This window comes from Salvelinus namaycush, chromosome 5 (genome assembly GCF_016432855.1).
Source record: "Salvelinus namaycush isolate Seneca chromosome 5, SaNama_1.0, whole genome shotgun sequence".
In the NCBI taxonomy this organism is placed as follows: Eukaryota; Metazoa; Chordata; class Actinopteri; order Salmoniformes; family Salmonidae; genus Salvelinus; species Salvelinus namaycush.
The window spans coordinates 4,804,138-4,827,890 of NC_052311.1; the positions used below are offsets into that span (position 1 = coordinate 4,804,138).

Consider the following 23,753-nt stretch of genomic DNA (forward strand, 5'->3'; position numbering starts at 1 on the left):
TTTCCACATTTTGTTACGTTACAGCCTTATTCTAAAATGTATTAAAACGTTTTTTCCCCCCTCAATCTACACACACACACACAATACCCCATAATGACAAAGCACAAACACGTTTTTTGAAATGTTTGCAAATGTATTAAAAATTAACAGCTGAAATATTACATTTACATAAGTATTCAGACCCTTTACTCAGTACTTTGTTGAAGCACCTTCGGCAGCGATTAAAGCCTAGAGTCTTCTTGGGTATGACGCTACAAGCTTGGCACACCTGTATTTGGGGAGTTTCTCCCATTCTTCTCTGCAGATCCTCTCAAGCTCTGTCAGGTTGGATGGGGAGCGTCGCTGCACAGCTATTTTCAGGTCTCTCCAGAGATGTTAGATTGGGTTCAAGTCCGGGCTCTGGCTGGGCCACTCAACGACATTCATAAACTTGCATTGTCTCTCCTGCGTTGTCTTGGCTGTGTGCCTAGGGTTGTTGTCCTGTTGGAAGGTGAACCTTTGCCCCAGTCGGAGGTCCGAAGTGCTCTGGAGCAGGTTTTCGTCAAGGATCTCTGTACTTTGCTCCGTTCTCCTATGCCTTGATCCTGACTCGTCTCCCAGTCCCTACCGCTGAAAAACATTCCCACAGCATGATGCTTCACCGTAGGGATGGTAACAGGTTTCCTCCAGATGTGACGCTTGGCATTCAGGCCAAATAGTACAATCTTTGTTCCATCATACAAAATAATCTTGTTTCTCATTGTCAGATAGTCTTTAGGTGGCTTTTGGTCAACTCCAAGCATGCTGTCATGTACCTTTTACTGAGGAGTGGCTTCCGTCTGGCCACTCTCCCATAAAGGCCTGATTGGTGGACTGCTGCAGAGATGGTTGTCCTTCTGGAAGGTTCGTCCATCTCCACAGAGGAACTCTAGAGCTCTATCAGAGTGACCATCGGGTTCTTGGTCACCTCCCTGACCAATGCCCTTCTCCCCCGATTGCTCAAGTTGTAGAAACATCTCAAGGATGATCAATGGAAACAGGATGCACCTGAGCTCAATTTCGAGTCTCATAGCAAAGGGTCTGAATACTTGTGTAAATAACGTATTTTTGATTAATACATTTGCAAAAATTCTGAAAACCTTTTTTTTGCTTTGTCATTGTGGGGTATTGTGTGTAGATTGCTGAGGATTTTTTTTATTATTGTATTTATATTTATTGTATTTAATACATTTTAGAATAAGGCTGTAACCTAAAACAAAATGTGGAAAAGTCAAGGAGTCTGAATACTTTCTGAATGCACTGTACACGCACACACACATGCTAACACAATCGAGTACAGACTGCGGTCCTGGCTCGTACCATCTCTCTGTCTAAACCTGTCACAGATTCTGCTGACACACAGATTACACAATTAATCTTTCACCTTTTATTTCCATTTGATTGCCTCTCGTATTGTTTTATGACTGTCCTCTTTGTGTCTTTGTCCAGTCCACAAGGCTACCATAAAACACAGATCACCATAGCTACAGCCTTTTGGCATGATGATAACTGAAACCACTGAGATATTACATTCATTCTTTCAGATATTAAACTAATCCTGATTGGGCCTTCATCTGGTTGTCAGGGAAATATTTACCGCAATGAAAATCATTATATCAAATAGGGAGTTTCCCAAATGATGGGTAGAACAGTGTTTCCCAAACAGTAGGTCAATATAGACTGGTCCGGTCTGGTGTGTCCCAGCTTGTAATTTCTCTTGGATGCTTTCCTGAATGACCTGAAACCTCATACCCTTTTCACTACCGAGCTGAGCCAATCTGTACTGCCTGGTTACCCATCCAGCCAATCTGTACTGCCTGGTTACCCATCCAGCCAATCTGTACTGCCTGGTTACACATCCAGCCAATCTGTACTGCCTGGTTACACATCCAGCCAATCTGTACTGCCTGGTTACACATCCAGCCAATCTGTACTGCCTGGTTACCCATCCAGCCAATCTGTACTGCCTGGTTACCCATCCAGCCAATCTGTACTGCCTGGTTACCCATCCAGCCAATCTGTACTGCCTGGTTACCCATCCAGCCAATCTGTACTGCCTGGTGACACATCCAGCCAATCTGTACTGCCTGGTTACCCATCCACCACAGTTGCTGGAACTATGCTCGAAAGGACAATGTAACCATAGGAAAGTACAATGTAACCATAGGAAAGGACAATGTAATCTTACCTTTGTTTGGTGTTATAGAAAAGTTAGTGGTCATACAGTAACACATCCTTAAAGACCACCTTAAAACCACCTTTATTGGCAACGTTTCCACCCAACCTGGGGACCTGACGAAGATCCATCCAACCAGGGGACCTGACGAAGGTCCACCCAACCTGGGGACCTGACGAAGGTCCATCCAACCAGGGGACCTGACGAAGGTCCACCCAACCAGGGGACCTGACGAAGATCCATCCAACCTGGGGACCTGACGAAGATCCATCCAACCAGGGGACCTGACGAAGGTCCATCCAACCAGGGGACCTGATGAAGGTCCATCCAACCAGGGGACCTGACGAAGATCCATCCAACCAGGGGACCTGACGAAGATCCATCCAATCAGGGGACCTGACGAAGGTCCATCCAACCTGGGGACCTGACGAAGATCCATCCAACCTGGGGACCTGACGAAGGTCCATCCAACCAGGGGACCTGACGAAAATCCATCCAACCTGGGGACCTGACGAAGATCCATCCAACCTGGGGACCTGACGAAGGTCCATCCAACCTGGGGACCTGATGAAGGTCCACCCAACCTGGGGACCTGACGAAGATCCACCCAACCTGGGGACATGACAGAAATACACCCAACCTGGGGAAATGACGAAGATCCACCCAACCTGGGGACCTGACGAAGATCCACCCAACCTGGGGACCTGACGAACATCCACCCAACCTGGGGACCTGACGAACGTCCATCCAACCTGGGGACCTGACGAAGTTCCATCAAACCAGGGGACCTGACGAAGGTCCACCCAACCTGGGGACCTGACGAAGGTCCACCCAACCTGGGGAAATGACGAAGATCCACCCTACCTGATGACCTGACGAAGGTCCACCCAACCTGGGGACCTGACGAAGGTCCATCCAACCTGGGGACCTGACGAAGGTCCACCCAACCTGGGGACCTGACGAAGGTCCACCCAACCTGGGGAAATGACGAAGATCCACCCAACCTGGGGAAATGACGAAGATCCACCCAACCTGGGGACCTGACGAAGATCCACCCAACCTGGGGAAATTACGAAGATCCACCCAACCTGGGGACCTGACGAAAATACACCCAACCTGGGGAAATGACGAAGATCCACCCAAGCTGGGGACCTGACGAAAATACACCCAACCTGGGGACCTGACGAAGGTCCATCCAACCAGGGGACCTGACGAAGATCCATCCAACCTGGGGACCTGACGAAGACGAAGATCCATCCAACCTGGGGACCTGACGAAGACGAAGATCCATCCAACCTGGGGACCTGACGAAGGTCTATCCAACCTGGGGACCTGACGAAGGTCCATCAACCTGGGGACCTGACGAAGGTCCACCCAACCAGGGGACCTGACGAAGGTCCACCCAACCAGGGGACCTGACGAAGATCCACCCAACCTGGGGACCTGACGAAGGTCCACCCAACCAGGTGACCTGACGAAGGTCTACCCAACCAGGTGACCTGACGAAGGTCCACCCAACCAGGTGACCTGACGAAGATCCACCCAACCTGGGGACATGACGAAGATCCACCCAACCTGGGGACCAGACGAAGATCCATCCAACCTGGGGACCAGACAGAGACAGACAGACAGAGACAGAGAGAGACAGACACAGAGAGAGACAGAGAGACAGACAGACAGAGACAGACAGACAGAGACAGACAGACAGAGACACAGAGAGACAGCCAGCCAGACAGACATATATATATATATGTATGAAGTCTGAAAGAAAATAGAGAGCAATATTACATATAATTATTGTCTTCGAGGACAGTGGTTTTCAAACCTCTTCAGGGACTACAAGACGTTTTACAATTTAGTTGTAGCCCTGTCCTAGTTCCATTTAACCTAATCAAGGGCTTGGTATTCAGTTGAATCAGGTGTACTATATCTGTAACAGCTGGGGCTCCCAGAGGAGAGGTTGTAACCCCCTGCTCTAGGATAACAGCTGCTACAAGTTTGCCATCTAGAGAACAGTGCCATCTAGTGGAGGTTGTTTGCAGTCAACAGTTCATTCACAGAAATAGCAGATCCTTTACTGTACATCAGGCCAGGGTTTACCAAAAACAGTACCAAAACTTAATGATGAGTTGGTTATTTGAAATCAGCTGTGTAGTGATGGGGACAGGGGGCACGGGATGGGGACAGGGGGCCCGGGATGGGGACAGGGGGCCCGGGATGGGGACAGAGGGCCCGGGATGGGGACAGAGGGCCCGGGATGGGGACAGGGGGCCCGGGATGGGGACAGAGGGCCCCGGGATGGGGACAGGGGGCCCCGGGATGGGGACAGGGGGCCCGGGATGGGGACAGGGGGCCCGGGATGGGGGCCCGGGATGGGGACAGAGGGCCCGGGATGGGGACAGGGGTCCCGGGATGGGGACAGGGGGCCCGGGATGGGGACAGAGGGCCCGGGATGGGGACAGAGGGCCCCGGGATGGGGACAGGGGGCCCCGGGATGGAGACAGGGGGCCCGGGATGGGGACAGGGGGCCCGGGATGGGGACAGGGGGCCCGGGATGGGGGCCCGGGATGGGGACAGAGGGCCCGGGATGGGGACAGGGGGCCCGGGGGCCCGGGATGGGGACAGGGGGCCCGGGATGGGGACAGAGGGCCCGGGATGGGGACAGAGGGCCCGGGATGGGGACAGAGGGCCCGGGATGGGGACAGAGGGCCCCGGGATGGGGACAGAGTTTAAAAAAAACCTGCATCAGTACAGTAGACAGTGTAAAGACAGATGTACAGAACACCCCGCCTCATGACTTTGTCAGCCACAGCCCTGAGATAAGGTTCTTCAGAACTCTTCTTCATAAAATGTAAAATAAAAGATGTGCCCAGTAACACTGACGCGCCCAGTAACACTGACGCGCCCAGTAACACTGACGCGCCCAGTAACACTGACGCGCCCAGTAACACTGACGCGCCCAGTAACACTGACGCGCCCAGTAACACACGCCCAGTAACACACGCGCCCAGTAACACGCGCCCAGTAACACACGCGCCCAGTAACACACGCGCCCAGTAACACGCGCCCAGTAACCCAGTAACACTGACGCGCCCAGTAACACTGACGCGCCCAGTAACACTGACGCGCCCAGTTAACACACGCGCCCAGTAACACGCGCCCAGTAACCCAGTAACACGTGCCCAGTAACACGTGCCCAGTAACACGTGCCCAACATGGTGGGCCCTAAAATGTTTTGTTTGTTTACTGTATTCACCCTGCCACTGCTCCATGTCAGTATCTTTAAGGTTATTGCACTCTGACCTTTAGAGAGAATTTTAAAGAAAGAAGAATACCATGATTAGATTTTAACAATACGTTTATTAGGTTTTCCAAGTAAAACTGTACAGAAACAGTATAACAAGAATTCCAAATAAACTCACATTAAAATAACCTTAAGTACAAATAAACATTAAAATAACATTAAGTACAAATTATGAAAAAATAAAATAAAAATACGCCTCCTTGTGGAATTACATTTAATTTCTCTCAAAATTATTTACAAAGATAAAACACTTTAAAAAAAACACTACTTAAAAGCCTGGCACCAACATATAATATATTGATTAATGTGCGCATCATCACTGAGGTTAGAACTGGTTGACTGTTGGGTACTAATAACTAGTTAATTTATGCAGTACAGTTAAAAACATGAAACATACCATCCGTATGTCTACTCTATATTATTGCACAACATATTTAAAATGTATGCATTTGTGAATTCATGTATGGCACTTTTAATAAGATATTTTCTTAACATAAGAAATTTGTATTTACACTTTACAAATACATTGTATTATGGCAATAGTGGAGATAATTCTCAACTAGAAAATGTCAAGTCGCTCCCCACTTTCTTTCTGCAAGGATTTAAATGCTCTTCCAGGTGAAAACCTTGTGGGGGCGTTCAAGGACAAGAGGATAGCTGTCAAGATGATGTGTCATTCAGTGGACATACTGCATCATATTCCTGGTGTAGATACTAGAGACCCCTGAAGAACTGCAGAGAGAGTTCATAGCCCAGAAACATGGTGGCACTCATGGGGAAGCCTCGGATAGCATTCACTGAGGCTCCGCGGAAGAAGACCTGGAGAGAGAAAATAAATATACGTATTATAAAAAAAAGGAATTAAATTAAACCTATGTTCATAATAGCCAACCAAACCAATATCTAGCTGAAACCACATGGTTCAAGCCTATTTAAGCTTATTCAGACTTTTTCAGGCCAAGTGCCTATCGTGTTAATGATTGTCAGGTATTGATCAAAATGTCCCTTCTCTGTCTCTGTCTGCCAAAACACACTTGAACAAGAACACCGGTCTGATCCCTTGGAATGGGGGTGTGACACAACACTATCGACTTTTAACTATTTTGTTACATCACAAACTGACCAAAACATGTTTGAACTCCCTCTTAAGATAGGAACGACCTCGGTAGTTTGATAATAACTTTTCTTTGGAACAGATCTCGTCTCGCCCTTGTGACTTTTACAGGACAGGTTGAGTTCACCTGAGTTGAACTTTTAAACTGAAGGGACTAAAGCTTACAGCTACTAATACAGTCAGCAATAGTCTGTCGCCACAGAGCTACACCAAAACCACACATACAGGCTACTGTATTCCTTTTCAAATTAAATGTGCTGACGAATCAATCTTAAAATTGCTACACTCTGGGCTGGTTTCCCGTACAAAGATTAGTCATATGATTGGACAAAAAAAAAAAGCATGCTCAAGGAAGGATCTTCACTGAAAGTGCTGCTTAGTCCAGGTCTATAGGCTTAATCTGAGTCCGGGAAACAGCCCCTGTGTGTCTGTTTGCTTACATGTATCCCCTCGGTCTTGTAGCTCTGGACGATGCAGTGTACAATCCCTGTGTATTTCCTTGTGTGGAGGGCGTCAGCCTGTAGTCTGCTCTTCACCACGTCAGCTGGAGTAGCTGTGACCCACGAGATAGAACCTGTAGACACAAACATGTCAGGAGATTTACAGTTGTATTTTTTAATTTTTTAAAAACAGTTGATTACATTTTGGTAAACTTCATGTGATATCAAGATGTTTCTTCAAACACACTGAACAGGCAGTTTTAATTATTATTATTATTTTTTAAATGTGCTGAAGACACACTGCTAAAAAGTCACCTTTCAGTGGGAATGGAAGCTTTTTCCTTCTGTTCAATTTAAAATCTCCAAAACGGTCAAATGTCCTGTCGTTGTTGCTTTCCACACAAACTTTTTTTATTTGACCAAAAACCTCAGACCCCCACTTACTGAGAACTACCTGGAGGGTAAACTACCTTGAGGGTAAACTACCAGCATTTTGGTATCTTTCAAGGATTTTATGTAATCTATCACAAGACATCTTGTGGCCCTTTTTGGTACTATTTTACCTGGCCACATCTGTGATAATATGAAGTAATTAAATATGATGATTTTAAAATAAAAATAGAATGACAAAGCTGTACAATATTATCCTAAATATAAACCATCAATTTAGTGAATAACATTGGAAAGTGGGGTACCTAGTCCGTTATCCAACTGAAATGTGTCTTCCACATTTAACCCAGCCCCTCTGAATCAGAGAGGTACGGGTGGCTGCCTTAATCGACATCCACATATTCGGCGCAGTTAACAGTGGGTTAACTGCCTTGCTCAGGGGCAGAATGACAGGTTTTTACCTTGTCAGCTCGGGGATTCCATCCAGCAACCTTCCGGTTACTAGTCCAACGCTCTAACCACTAGACTACCTGCCGCCCAACACTCTGACCACTAGACTACCTGCCGCCCAACACTCTAACCACTAGACTACCTGCCGCCCAACACTCTAACCACTAGACTACCTGCCGCCCAACACTCTAACCACTAGACTACCTGCCGCCCAACACTCTAACCACTAGGCTACCTGCCGCCCAACACTCTAACCACTAGGCTACCTGCCGCCCAACACTCTAACCACTAGGCTACCTGCCGCCCAACACTCTAACCACTAGGCTACCTGCCGCCCAACACTCTAACCACTAGGCTACCTGCCGCCCAACGCTCTAACCACTAGGCTACCTGCCGCCCAACGCTCTAACCACTAGGCTACCTGCCGCCCAACGCTCTAACCACTAGACTACCTGCCGCCCAACACTCTAACCACTAGGCTACCTGCCGCCCAACACTCTAACCACTAGGCTACCTGCCGCCCAACACTCTAACCACTAGGCTACCTGCCGCCCAACACTCTAACCACTAGGCTACCTGCCGCCCAACACTCTAACCACTAGACTACCTGCCGCCCAACACTCTAACCACTAGGCTACCTGCCGCCCAACACTCTAACCACTAGACTACCTGCCGCCCAACACTCTAACCACTAGACTACCTGCCGCCCAACACTCTAACCACTAGGCTACCTGCCGCCCAACACTCTAACCACTAGGCTTCCTGCCTCACCATGGTGTTTATTATGGGGGTTTCAGCATGAAATATATATTTTTATTTTTTATTAACACTCTTTTTACTATGTCAGTAGGATTTGGTTGTCAATGTTTTGGCATCAAACTGGCAGCAGTTGGATGTCAATAGTTGGAAGAGTTAATTGAAAATAATGCCATTGTTGATTAGATGCTTTTTCATTAATTAAGCTTGAACCACATGGTCTAATTAAAAAAAAAAATATCAACAACACCTTTCTCAAATATTCAAACGGAAGGAAGTGGTCATAATTAAGAGTTCTCTGTGGTTTGAGTGTCACTGTCATCTCAAAAAGTGTCTATTGGATAATGCTAATGTTTCAAACCCCCTTTTTGCATGAAAACTAGCGAAATGTTGGCGCCGCCATCAGGTTACCATCTAGCTGAGGTCTCAAATGTCATTCAGACTATGGAGTATTGACGGAACAAAAAGGGTGGAAGAACTCACTTTAACCTGCATTGGCTAATCAAAACCTAACATAGAGTAGACCTGACTATATACACGTATACATTTTGTAAAAGTTATTCAACTATAAAATTACCAAAATTACGATAGATTAACAGAAAATCTATGGCAATTACCAAAATTACTGAAGATTCCGGTAACCTTGGTAACAACCAGTAGCTTTGCAACCCTACTGAGAACTGAATCATCCCACATTTCATCAGGATCTCTGTGTCAAAAGGAAATGTTTTATTAGTCAATACAGCTCCATGCTGTTTACTGGGATGACGTGTCAAATCAGTTGCTTACTCAGCTATACCTCTAGTGTCAGTGGAAAGGAGTAGACTAAAATCAGAGGTCATTCAACTCATGAACTAATCAGATTTGTCTTGGACCTATTACATCTGTCCATTGCAGTCTTTATCACAGCAGACTGTTGGGTGAGTCAGACCATGTCATCATTTACGGGTCACAATCTGCTGGGTGGCTGTGTGAAGTAGGTCAATAATTGCATAATCAAAGAACGAGGTTTGGAAACGCTTTCCCTGGAACTTGACCTTTTAGCAGTGATGCCATCACATCAATAAGATGCAGCAGGCAGCTGAGCAAAGCAACTGCCCAAAGATGCTGGGGTGCAGTGGAGGCTGCTGAGGGGAGGACGACTCGTGGTAATGGCTGGAACGGAGCAAATGGAATGGCGTGTGTTCTGACGCATTTGATACCATTCCACTGATTCCGCTCCAGCCATTACCACGAGCCCATCCTCCCTTAATTAAGGTGCCACCAACCTCCTGTGGTCTACAGCATAAACTAAGGAGGCAGATGAGGGCTAACCAACGATTTAATCAAACTATGTTACTCACAATTTGAGTAATCCATTGGATTACAGTACTAACTACTTTTATTGTCATGTAATCAGTAACTGTAAATCATCCTCCCAACCCTGGGTAGGCCCATACTCAAGATGGCATCATAAAATGGCATAAAGTAATGGCAAAGTTTTTATAGGTTTATAGGTGGTAGACAAGGTGAAGACAACTATTCAGCTTTGGACTTGACCCTAAGACTGTTAAGGTGCCGTTCTACGAAATGAGTGCCTTTAGTGTACCTTTTGATATTTTTTAGTAGAAATTGTTCACAAATATTGAATTTTAAAAGCTTGTTATATTAAATAAAGTGCCCTTTAATATAGACCACACGGAGAATTAAAATCAATCTAATTTTCAATACGAAAAAAGGCTTGCTAAAGTGCATAAAATTCTTCATTTTGACGTGTCCCTCCGTGCACTACAGCTTACAGTTTTAACGGGACGCTCCTTAGCAGATAACCCGAAGGAACGTTTTTATTTGCATAGCTAGACTACATTTTCCGCCAAGTCCACATAGCAGAAACATAACAATTTCTGCATAAATGATGATTCCAATGGGTTTAGCCATTAGTTTAGAGCATGGTGATAGCATGGTGATCGCAACCAGGGCCAGAAATACATATGAGGACACCTCGGTCCATTTTTTTGTAATTATAAAAACATAATAAAAAAATATATTTTGTTCAAAATAAATTAAGTCAATTATGGGTTAACATGTAAATATTTCTCCCAGTGTTGATCAAAGCTCAGTACAATTAAATTATTGATCTGACAGTTCTAATCATGCCTGCCTCTCTGCAAATGAGTGGAAACATGAACAGTGTCTTGTTCGTTATGATCACCTGCGTCTCTGTGAACGAGTGGAAACATGAACAGTGTCTTGTTCGTTATGATCACCTGCGTCTCTGTGAACGAGTGGAAACATGAACAGTGTCTTGTTCGTTATGATCACCTGCGTCTCTGTGAACGAGTGGAAACATGGACAGTGTCTTGTTCGTTATGTTCACCTGCCTCTCTGTGAACGAGTGGAAACATGAACAGTGTCTTGTTCGTTATGATCACCTGCGTCTCTGTGAACGAGTGGAAACATGAACAGTGTCTTGTTCGTTATGTTCACCTGCCTCTCTGTGAACGAGTGGAAACATCACCTGCGTCTCTGTGAACGAGTGGAAACATGAACAGTGTCTTGTTCGTTATGATCACCTGAGTCTCTGTGAACGAGTGGAAACATGAACAGTGTCTTGTTCGTTATGTTCACCTGCGTCTCTGTGAACGAGTGGAAACATGGACAGTGTCTTGTTCGTTATGTTCACCTGCCTCTCTGTGAACGAGTGGAAACATGAACAGTGTCTTGTTCGTTATGTTCACCTGCCTCTCTGCAAACGAGTGGAAACATGAACAGTGTCTTGTTCGTTATGTTCACCTGCCTCTCTGCAAACGAGTGGAAACATGAACAGTGTCTTGTTCGTTATGTTCACCTGCCTCTCTGTGAACGAGTGGAAACATGGACAGTGTCTTGTTCGTTATGTTCACCTGCCTCTCTGCAAACGAGTGGAAACATGGACAGTGTCTTGTTCGTTATGTTCACCTGCCTCTCTGCAAACGAGTGGAAACATGAACAGTGTCTTGTTCGTTATGTTCACCTGCCTCTCTGTGAACGAGTGGAAACATGAACAGTGTCTTGTTCGTTATGTTCACCTGCCTCTCTGTGAACGAGTGGAAACATGAACAGTGTCTTGTTCGTTATGTTCACCTGCGTCTCTGTGAACGAGTGGAAACATGGACAGTGTCTTGTTCGTTATGTTCACCTGCCTCTCTGTGAACGAGTGGAAACATGAACAGTGTCTTGTTCGTTATGTTCACCTGCCTCTCTGCAAACGAGTGGAAACATGAACAGTGTCTTGTTCGTTATGTTCACCTGCCTCTCTGCAAACGAGTGGAAACATGGACAGTGTCTTGTTCGTTATGTTCACCTGCCTCTCTGTGAACGAGTGGAAACATGAACAGTGTCTTGTTCGTTATGTTCACCTGCCTCTCTGTGAACGAGTGGAAACATGAACAGTGTCTTGTTCGTTATGTTCACCTGCCTCTCTGCAAATGAGTGGAAACATGAACAGTGTCTTGTTCGTTATGTTCACCTGCCTCTCTGCGAACGAGTGGAAACATGAACAGTGTCTTGTTCGTTATGATCACCTGCCTCTCTGTGAACGAGTGGAAACATGAACAGTGTCTTGTTCGTTATGTTCACCTGCCTCTCTGTGAACGAGTGGAAACATGAACAGTGTCTTGTTCGTTATGATCACCTGCCTCTCTGTGAACGAGTGGAAACATGAACAGTATCTTGTTCGTTATGATCACCTGCCTCTCTGTGAACGAGTGGAAACATGAACAGTGTCTTGTTCGTTATGATCACCTGCCTCTCTGTGAACGAGTGGAAACATGAACAGTATCTTGTTCGTTATGATCACCTGCCTCTCTGTGAACGAGTGGAAACATGAACAGTGTCTTGTTCGTTATGTTCACCTGCCTCTCTGTGAACGAGTGGAAACATGAACAGTGTCTTGTTCGTTATGTTCACCTGCGTCTCTGTGACCGAGTGGAAACATGAACAGTGTCTTGTTCGTTATGATCACCTGCGTCTCTGTGAACGAGTGGAAACATGAACAGTGTCTTGTTCGTTATGATCACCTGCGTCTCTGTGAACGAGTGGAAACATGAACAGTGTCTTGTTCGTTATGATCACCTGCGTCTCTGTGAACGAGTGGAAACATGAACAGTGTCTTGTTCGTTATGATCACCTGCGTCTCTGTGAACGAGTGGAAACATGGACAGTGTCTTGTTCGTTATGATCACCTGCGTCTCTGTGAACGAGTGGAAACATGAACAGTGTCTTGTTCGTTATGATCACCTGCGTCTCTGTGAACGAGTGGAAACATGAACAGTGTCTTGTTCGTTATGATCACCTGCGTCTCTGTGAACGAGTGGAAACATGAACAGTGTCTTGTTCGTTATGATCACCTGCGTCTCTGTGAACGAGTGGAAACATGAACAGTGTCTTGTTCGTTATGTTCACCTGCGTCTCTGCAAACGAATGGAAACATGAACAGTGTCTTGTTCGTTATGATCACCTGCGTCTCTGTGAACGAGTGGAAACATGGACAGTGTCTTGTTCGTTATGTTCACCTGCGTCTCTGTGAACGAGTGGAAACATGGACAGTGTCTTGTTCGTTATGTTCACCTGCGTCTCTGTGAACGAGTGGAAACATGGACAGTGTCTTGTTCGTTATGTTCACCTGCGTCTCTGTGAACGAGTGGAAACATGGACAGTGTCTTGTTCGTTATGTTCACCTGCGTCTCTGCAAACGAGTGGAAACATGAACAGTGTCTTGTTCGTTATGTTCACCTGCCTCTCTGTGAACGAGTGGAAACATGGACAGTGTCTTGTTCGTTATGTTCACCTGCGTCTCTGTGAACGAGTGGAAACATGGACAGTGTCTTGTTCGTTATGTTCACCTGCGTCTCTGTGAACGAGTGGAAACATGGACAGTGTCTTGTTCGTTATGTTCACCTGCGTCTCTGTGAACGAGTGGAAACATGGACAGTGTCTTGTTCGTTATGTTCACCTGCGTCTCTGCAAACGAGTGGAAACATGAACAGTGTCTTGTTCGTTATGATCACCTGCGTCTCTGCGAACGAGTGGAAACATGAACAGTGTCTTGTTCGTTATGTTCACCTGCCTCTCTGTGAACGAGTGGAAACATGAACAGTGTCTTGTTCGTTATGATCACCTGCGTCTCTGCAAACAAGTGGAAACATGGACAGTGTCTTGTTCGTTATGATCACCTGCCTCTCTGTGAACGAGTGGAAACATGGACAGTGTCTTGTTCGTTATGTTCACCTGCCTCTCTGTGAACGAGTGGAAACATGAACAGTGTCTTGTTCGTTATGTTCACCTGCCTCTCTGTGAACGAGTGGAAACATGAACAGTGTCTTGTTCGTTATGTTCACCTGCGTCTCTGTGAACGAGTGGAAACATGGACAGTGTCTTGTTCGTTATGTTCACCTGCCTCTCTGTGAACGAGTGGAAACATGAACAGTGTCTTGTTCGTTATGTTCACCTGCCTCTCTGTGAACGAGTGGAAACATGAACAGTGTCTTGTTCGTTATGTTCACCTGCGTCTCTGTGAACGAGTGGAAACATGGACAGTGTCTTGTTCGTTATGTTCACCTGCCTCTCTGTGAACGAGTGGAAACATGAACAGTGTCTTGTTCGTTATGATCACCTGCCTCTCTGTGAACGAGTGGAAACATGAACAGTATCTTGTTCGTTATGATCACCTGCCTCTCTGTGAACGAGTGGAAACATGAACAGTGTCTTGTTCGTTATGTTCACCTGCCTCTCTGTGAACGAGTGGAAACATGAACAGTGTCTTGTTCGTTATGTTCACCTGCGTCTCTGTGACCGAGTGGAAACATGAACAGTGTCTTGTTCGTTATGATCACCTGCGTCTCTGTGAACGAGTGGAAACATGAACAGTGTCTTGTTCGTTATGATCACCTGCGTCTCTGTGAACGAGTGGAAACATGAACAGTGTCTTGTTCGTTATGATCACCTGCGTCTCTGTGAACGAGTGGAAACATGGACAGTGTCTTGTTCGTTATGATCACCTGCGTCTCTGTGAACGAGTGGAAACATGAACAGTGTCTTGTTCGTTATGATCACCTGCGTCTCTGTGAACGAGTGGAAACATGAACAGTGTCTTGTTCGTTATGATCACCTGCGTCTCTGTGAACGAGTGGAAACATGAACAGTGTCTTGTTCGTTATGATCACCTGCGTCTCTGTGAACGAGTGGAAACATGAACAGTGTCTTGTTCGTTATGTTCACCTGCGTCTCTGCAAACGAATGGAAACATGGACAGTGTCTTGTTCGTTATGTTCACCTGCGTCTCTGTGAACGAGTGGAAACATGGACAGTGTCTTGTTCGTTATGTTCACCTGCGTCTCTGTGAACGAGTGGAAACATGGACAGTGTCTTGTTCGTTATGTTCACCTGCGTCTCTGCAAACGAGTGGAAACATGAACAGTGTCTTGTTCGTTATGATCACCTGCGTCTCTGCGAACGAGTGGAAACATGAACAGTGTCTTGTTCGTTATGTTCACCTGCCTCTCTGTGAACGAGTGGAAACATGAACAGTGTCTTGTTCGTTATGATCACCTGCCTCTCTGCAAATGAGTGGAAACATGAACAGTGTCTTGTTCGTTATGATCACCTGCCTCTCTGTGAACGAGTGGAAACATGGACAGTGTCTTGTTCGTTATGTTCACCTGCCTCTCTGTGAACGAGTGGAAACATGAACAGTGTCTTGTTCGTTATGTTCACCTGCCTCTCTGTGAACGAGTGGAAACATGAACAGTGTCTTGTTCGTTATGTTCACCTGCGTCTCTGTGAACGAGTGGAAACATGGACAGTGTCTTGTTCGTTATGTTCACCTGCCTCTCTGTGAACGAGTGGAAACATGAACAGTGTCTTGTTCGTTATGTTCACCTGCCTCTCTGTGAACGAGTGGAAACATGAACAGTGTCTTGTTCGTTATGTTCACCTGCGTCTCTGTGAACGAGTGGAAACATGGACAGTGTCTTGTTCGTTATGTTCACCTGCCTCTCTGTGAACGAGTGGAAACATGAACAGTGTCTTGTTCGTTATGTTCACCTGCCTCTCTGTGAACGAGTGGAAACATGAACATTGGTTTGTTCGTTATGATCACCTGCCTCTCTGTGAACGAGTGGAAACATGGACAGTGTCTTGTTCGTTATGATCACCTGCCTCTCTGTGAACGAGTGGAAACATGGACAGTGTCTTGTTCGTTATGTTCACCTGCCTCTCTGTGAACGAGTGGAAACATGGACAGTGTCTTGTTCGTTATGATCACCTGCCTCTCTGTGAACGAGTGGAAACATGAAGTGTCTTGTTCGTTATGATCACCTGCGTCTCTGTGAACGAGTGGAAACATGGACAGTGTCTTGTTCGTTATGTTCACCTGCATCTCTGTGAACGAGTGGAAACATGAACATTGGTTTGTTCGTTATGATCACCTGCGTCTCTTGGATTTGTGTGCCGGATTTGCAGCACATTCCCCACTCTCTAAAGCGGCTGGAGGCGTCCGCATACTTCCCAACCAAAACAGTTCGGATGAGTTTGTGCATATATTATGATGACGTTTTAGTTAATTTTGGACTTCGGTAAGGGGTTTTTCAGTTATTCGGGCACACACCATTTTTTCTTGATGCATGCAGGAGGAAGCAGAGAAGAAAGGCAGAGAGAGGAAGCAAGCAGAGAGAGGTTAGTCCAGTGGTTGCCAAACTTGGGGTCGGGGCCCCATGTGGGGTCCCCTGAGAAAAATCTGTACTAATGTTATCAAACAAGTTATGAACTTAAACAAATATGATATGTTTCAATATCTTCCCTATAGGCCGACATTAAAATGCTATCAACATGCAAACAATACATTTTCCTTTCTACCGGTGGTTGTTCGTCCACTGAAGTTTATAGTTTACCCATTACCCACCTTTTACCACTATTTACCACTGATTATACAAAATTGTAAGTAATTTTCTAATAATGAATGGGATAATACAAATCATCTGTGTGCTTCATTGATATCTGGTTGTGCGGAGCTTGATTAGTAATGCCTAGGAATACAAATGTGAATGCTATGTATTTAAAAAGAAAAATAGATACTGTATTTATGTAAAGAGTTGATGATTTTTATGCAATTCATCATTACAACTGACTGAACAGTCACTGATGCTACGTGTCAGTGTGAATCATTTCTCATATTCCCCCCCCGTTTCAGGGGTATAACATTACAATTGTTTAGCTAATAGGCTACATGCTTGTAGATGGACTGAGGTGAATGAAGCTATAGCATCAAGGTGATAATGGCTGGGGTCATTTTGGCTTGTTGTTGCTGTTCTCCAAATAGCATTTTAAAAAGTGTCTTTAAATTGTATAGAAATGCAGTAAAGAAGCTTCAACTTTCAAAAAAATTCCTGAAAGGAGGGAAAGGTTGGTTGGGTGGGTCTCCCCCATCCGGACCTCACTAAAACTCAAACCCTGGTTACGGTCCTGCTAGCAAAGTCAGGATTGTGATTTTGATTTATGTATGGGCCCAATAACCCTCCACCAGTACATTCTCTGGCCTAGTGGAAACCAAAACGAGGCCACGGTTTCACCAGAACGCTCCTTTATCTGACCTAAAGGCTACTTTATCTGACCTAAAGGCTCATTTCTATTTGCTTCAACCAAGCACAACTAGCAACAGTAACATTACCATTCATCCGTAAACACCTTCCAGTTACCTGCCAGTCCTCCAGACACCCATATAGAACAGGGATGAGGTGATGACCTCCCTTCAGAGGATAGCCAGCGACGGAACAACGCGTAGGGGATGAAGTACAGCGTGTACCCAGGGACGTCTCTCAGGATCATGGCCCCGGCCCCTCTGTAAAGCCCCCGGATCCCCTCAGTCTGCAGTATGGAGCAGATGCAGTGGATGGGCCCTCTGTAGGTCGGCTGGCCCTGGAGAGTCATGGAGCGCACAGCGATGTTACCGTTCCCGTTTCCGGTCGTCCCGGCAAGGTTCAGGTTCTCTAAAATACACAAGGAAACAAACAATAAAGATCAGACTGTATATGACTTTGACCGCTCATGCTGAAAGAGGATAGTTTGGATTAAGGTTCAATTTTATGCGGAAGGAGGCTTTAACTATATACCAGAACAACAGGTGATGGTGAAGATTTAACCCATGTATTATGCCCTATACTGTAGGCACCATAAAGATCCATGGGGCAACACACAAGGACGTGTGGTGCATCGCCATATAAAAAAGGTGCAGCAATTTCCATTTTTGAAACAGTGACTGATCACTGATGTAGGACATTGACATGTGATTATGACACCTTTTAGTTTATCAACCTTTAAGTGAGCTGGTTACAATCCACGGGATTTATCATCTCAAGCTGGCTCGTCTGAGTTGCTGTTGTGAAATAGGAATGGCAGTTGAAAGACTGATGGGGCTCTGAACATGAATAGGTAAATTATACGTTTTATGTGCTTCCTTGAATTGTCAACTATTCTAGACCTCTGAGTAAAGTCTCACTAAAATGAGCTTTCTAAACCCATGAGTACTATAGACACTGTACCTTCTAGAAAGGTCTAAAAGGATAGTTATACTAAAGGAAATACCTGCTAAAATAATTACCTTCTAGAATGGTCTAGAATGTTGTATTGGTATTTGACTTTACCTGCTAAACAGGGCAGAGTCTGCATCTGCAGTCTGATCTTAACCAGGTCGACCGGAGCGCCGAGTCCCACTGACATCAGCCCTGTCAACATGCTGGCCAGGGTCAGGTCCAACATGCCACACGGCTGCCTCTCGTCACCATGGCGGAACTTGCTTATAACCCTCTGTGTGTTGTTGAAGAACCCAAACACCACTGAGTTATACACGGTGATGCTGGCCAGCGGGAAGGAGAGACCCTTGAAGAAGCCAGCGACCTAGGATGAAGAAAAATACAAATGAGACATTTTATGCAACAGTGTGTTCTGCAGAAGGTCTGCATCCCAGTATACCATTTGGAATTTGGCAACTGGAAAGTTTTTTTCCCCCCACCCCCCTGCCAGAGAGAGGCTACATAGGGAGTATTCACAGCAAGGCTCAAGGATATTTGTTAAAACAAAGGCACAGTTGCTTCAAAAGTAAAAACACATTTTTCCAGAACTGGTACAGCTAGGCCTACGGTATAATCTACAGATAAGAGTTTGTCAAATGAATTTAGGATGTTATAATTAACTTTTAGAGTAGTTGTCGAGGTTGACACTTATGTCCAAGGCCTCCGCAAGGAAACCATACCAATACCATGACGACAAATGGATTATCATGCCAAATATTATCCCATGGTCTCCTATGGATTACAATGGGACAATACAAAATGTCTCCGCACGAGTGACTAAGTTGCTTTGGGTAAAAGTGTCTGCTTAAATGGTATATATTTACATTGAGACTACAAGAGCAGTGACATATCACTTACAGTTTCCTTTCTGTAGATTTGGAGGACACAGTGTAGGGTGTTCTTGTATCCTTTCCCAGCTTGCAGACGAGTCTGTTGGGTAAAAATCATAGAATGGGAAATGATAAGAACCTCAACATTACTACTACATAAAACAATGGCCTACACAGTCTACAACATGTAGGCTAGGTGATGTGTGGTCACTCATGTTCATGTTACTGCAGGTCTATAGCCTACTAAACGGTAACTGTGTATGTGTAGATAAACTATCATTACATGTTTGGTAAAAACCCAAGGTTTGACATTAAGGGTTGATCTATTGCCTAGAGCTAGTGAACTGAACAGTTGGGCAAGTTGAGCCTGCTCTGGGGTTGCCCCCATTGATCTGTCTGGTTCCCCTCCATTGTTTAAATGAAAGAGACAATTGCCTTTCAGAACTTAATGTCAATCCCTGATTTAAACCTCATCGGACAGTTTCCTGGAAAACCAATTAAGCCTAGTCCTGAAACTCAAGATAAACAGAGAATCTCCATTGAACGTGCATTTTAGTCCAGGACTAGGCTTGATCAGTGTCTGGGAAACCAGTCCTTTACGTGTTGAACTGTGTGTCCTCATATGTACCTTGACTGTGTCCAGCGGATGACCGACAATAACACTGGAAGCTCCTATTGGAAAAACAGATGGAAGCCACGTTTAGGAGGAGTAAGCAGGGACGGATGGATAGAGAGAGAAAGAGAGAGTGAGAAAGAGAGAGAGTGAGAAAGAGAGAGTGTGAGAAAGAGAGAGGGGGAGAGTTAATATATAATGTTGTTTCAGTGGCACCCTGCCTAGAACATCCAACCCTCCTCAGACAATAGAACTACAGTACCACAGATTTCAGGGCAAATACAAGAGAGAACAGAAAGAATCATATCCCGGCCAGACAGCCAAACACTACCACTGCTTAGGGATCATTCTGACTCAACATTTGCAATAACAAAACTTAGTCCGATAATGTTAATAACTACAGTAGGCTGCCTATAGGCGAATAACAGGCGACGAAGAGTGAAAACAGTTAACAGCATTCCACAGATACAGTATCATTGTGCAACTACTATGCCCCTACTGTCCGTTTAATGGTAGCGCGCCTTGCAGAAGTAGAATATAGAAAAGGAGAAAACTCGAAAATAAACTCGAGAATAAATAGTCAAACATGTAGAACTGGTTATTTAATTATTAACTACATTTTGATTGGATGTTAAATGTTGAGGGTTTGATCAAAATGATCAAGTGTCCAGCGCTATGTGGGCAATTCGATTTGGAAAATCTGCGCATGTTCCAATTATTCATACATCTACTTTTTTTCTAATTGAACATAGATTAGATATAGGCCTACATAGCAAATGTCTTCAAATTAAAACAAATTATGATAAACAAAATCGATATGCAATAGTCCAATACTGCTCTAATCCCAAACTCATCCTCACATAAAACATCTAATTCTACGGGTAATTGACTAGTTCAAAAATAACGGACACTCACCTCCAATCCACCCTGCAAGGAAGTCATCTAAGCGAAAACAATTCATTTCTGATTGATCTTAATTCTTTTCTTCTGTCACTAGTCACCGGTGAACAGAAATCTTAAGTGTTAGGAATTCAACGTTGATACAGACACGCCGGGTAGGATATTTAAGAAGCAAAGTAACAAAAACGTGACTTTCCTAGCATCTATGTAAACCTCCAGATAGGTATAGGAGGGTCTGTAATAAACATAAAAACAGCGATTGGGCGTCTCTACACCAATCAGCATCTAGGATTTATGTGTGATAAACAATGGGCAAATTTGTTTTGATGGCCCGGTGCCCCGGCTGAGTGGACAATTTGTTAAGGACCACTGGAATAGTCGGGAATGTACCAACTACTCTGAACCGGGGCACAGGGCCATGCATACTTGCCATGAAGCGGTTCAATCCGTTCTAAATAGTTTTTGCGGTTGGGAAGAAAATAATATCATAAATACTGTAAGCCAAGAGGAATGGCGATGCAAACAAAATATAAACTTCATTGGCCACTTACATAATTATCCACACGGAGGGAGATTGATGCATTAAGCCAGAATTTTAGTACAAATGCATAATGGAAATGATGTCTAGGCTTTATCATATCACAAAACATTTACTTTATCAACTTATTTGGGCAAAACAAATAAACTCCATAAACGTTGTGCAACATAATGACAAAAAAAATAAGAAAAATGCTATTTTCATATTTAAAAGGCTATATACCAATCTAACCATATATATTGTGAAAGAGGAGATAACATGGGTTTAGACACACCCTAGAGGTATTGCGTAGAAAACACACAGATAGCACTTAAAGATAAGAAACCATTACACTGCAGGATGGAAAATTACAATAACAAAATGGTGCCAGAAGTGTTAGCGACAGATTTTCTGTTTGCCTGCACCTCTGGACTTCAAGACTCATTCAGAGAAAAGTGTTACTATAAAAACCTACACTTTTATTATCATTTGAATTTAGTGAAAGTATTCAGAACCCTTGACTTATTCCACATGTTTTACACATTTTTGGTTGAGATAGAGACTTGAATCCAACATGAACATATTCATTATAACTTGTAGTTTCCATTTGAAATCAATCAAAACCTTTAACCCCTAGGCCAATATGTAGTGTCCATTTTTTGTTGAACCCTGGGTTGAACTGAAACAATATCTGTTGATGACTTCTCTAATGCTGCAGAGGCCTAAATATCATAATTGAGGAAAAATGTATAAAATATGGTCACATTTATTTGCTGTGTTTTTATTTTTTATTTAACTAGGCAAATCAGTTAACCCTTGTGTTGTATTAAGGGTAAACAATGACCCGCCACTATGTTTAACAGCAGAGAAAACCCCCTAAGTGAGGACTTTTCCGAGAGTGACCCCAACATTAGAAAAAGTGAAACATCGCCTTTGTTCATATTTCCATGAAAGCTGTACACCACCAGGGTACAAAGACTGTCTTAGGGTCATTTTTGAAAGACACACACACACACACACACACACACACACACACACACACACACACACACACACACACACACACACACACACACACACACACACACACACACACACACACACACACACACACACACACACACACACACACACTCACACACATTGACAAATTGAGATTCTGTGTGCTACTGATTGAATTCAGACAAAAATAAAACTTTATTGTGCATGTGCATCATCTCCCCTCCACGACCCCTCCACGACCCCACACACACGACTCAAGTTCACAGACTAAGTAAACAACATTTCAGACAAAATAAACAACATTTCAGACAAAATAAATATTTTTTGAAAATAATTATTTACTAATGGAGAATGCAGTCAGAGGCTATAAAGGTGGTGCAGATGACAGTCCCCCCAGTTCTCTCTTTGCTGAAGCCATGAGGGTACGTTTCAGTGCCCAACAGGTCGTAGATATGATTTGTTCAGATGTTCAGGAGGAACAAGAGAACAATGATTTAGAAGAGGAGGTGGTATCTGAAGAAGAAGATTGGGAAGAATACAACCCAGAGCACGATGCATCATCTTCAGATGAAGAAGAAATCCCCAAGCTGAAAAAGAGACATTTTTGTCAAAGAACAGCAAAATAACATGGTCCTTGTCACCATATGACAACCAGGGCAGGATGGCAGCAGAACATGTCATAAGGATGACCCCAGGGACCACAAGTTTCCCTTTCCCAGGACATCGCCTCAACATTCTACATGTTCATCACAACAGCCATCGAAAAAATAATTCTGGAGATGACAAATTTGGAGGGTTTCCGTAAATATGGAGACACCTGGAAAAGGATGGATGAGATTGACCTGCGTGCCTACATAGGGCTGCTAATCTTAGCGGGTTTGTTTATGTCCCGAGGCGAGGCTACATGTAGTCTCTCTGGGATGCAGAGAGTGGAAGGGTGATTTTCCGTGCCACGATGCCACGGAAAGTCTTTTACACTTTCTCAAGAATGCCCGCTGGCCATCTTCCATAACATCATTGATGTGTCCTCATTCAATGCCTTTGTGATATGGAACAAGACCAACCCTAACTGGATGCCTGATAATCGGAACAAGAGGAGGGTGTTCCTGGAGCAGCTGGGAAAGGCACTTGTAACCCCACACATTTATAGAAGGGAGCGCCTCCCCCGCACAGCAGCCTCTGCAGCGCTTGTGAAAGCTGTCCAGGGGGCTGAATCTTGTCCTGATCCACCTGAGGCTGCAGCTGGGGCGGGCAAGAGGAGGAGATGCCAATTCTGCCTCCCAAAGAAGGACTGTAAAACAAATACTATGTGCTGCACATGTGAAATACATCTGCAAAGTCCATGCACACACACACACATGCATACTGTCCTACATGTGCTAATTAGAGTTCATTGATTTATGTTACTCACATTTTTGTTTTGTATCTATTATCTTATTTTATTGTTATTTATTGTTGTTTTTTATACACCTTGTGGGTGGGGGCAATGATTAAAAAAATGGGATTAGACTAGTATTTTGTCGTTGAATTCCTCATTGTACAGTATATAAGACTATATCACTATGTTGCCAATAAAGTTCAAGACTGTTATTGTTTCCCTTCAATAAAATGCATTCAAAACTACTTTCTGCACATTTCTGCTACTTTCTTAGGCTGTAC

General features: G+C 44.5%; 2 protein-coding genes across 2 annotated transcripts in view; one reads left to right on the forward strand and one right to left on the reverse strand.

Annotated features, from left to right (window-relative positions):
• LOC120048907 (probable E3 ubiquitin-protein ligase MID2) overlaps window positions 1-23,753 on the forward strand; it is a 1,198,409-nt gene that overhangs the window by 571,545 nt on the left and 603,111 nt on the right. The window lies entirely within an intron of this gene.
• On the reverse strand, window positions 5,535-20,842 carry LOC120047857 (solute carrier family 25 member 48-like). Its single transcript, XM_038993413.1, has 7 exons — window positions 20,591-20,842; window positions 19,691-19,734; window positions 19,091-19,162; window positions 18,305-18,557; window positions 17,360-17,650; window positions 7,053-7,186; window positions 5,535-6,317 (listed from the first exon to the last, which is right to left on the reverse strand). Exons 1-7 carry the CDS (start codon window positions 20,634-20,636, stop codon window positions 6,213-6,215), a joined length of 945 nt encoding a protein of 314 aa, XP_038849341.1. The 5' UTR covers window positions 20,637-20,842; the 3' UTR covers window positions 5,535-6,212.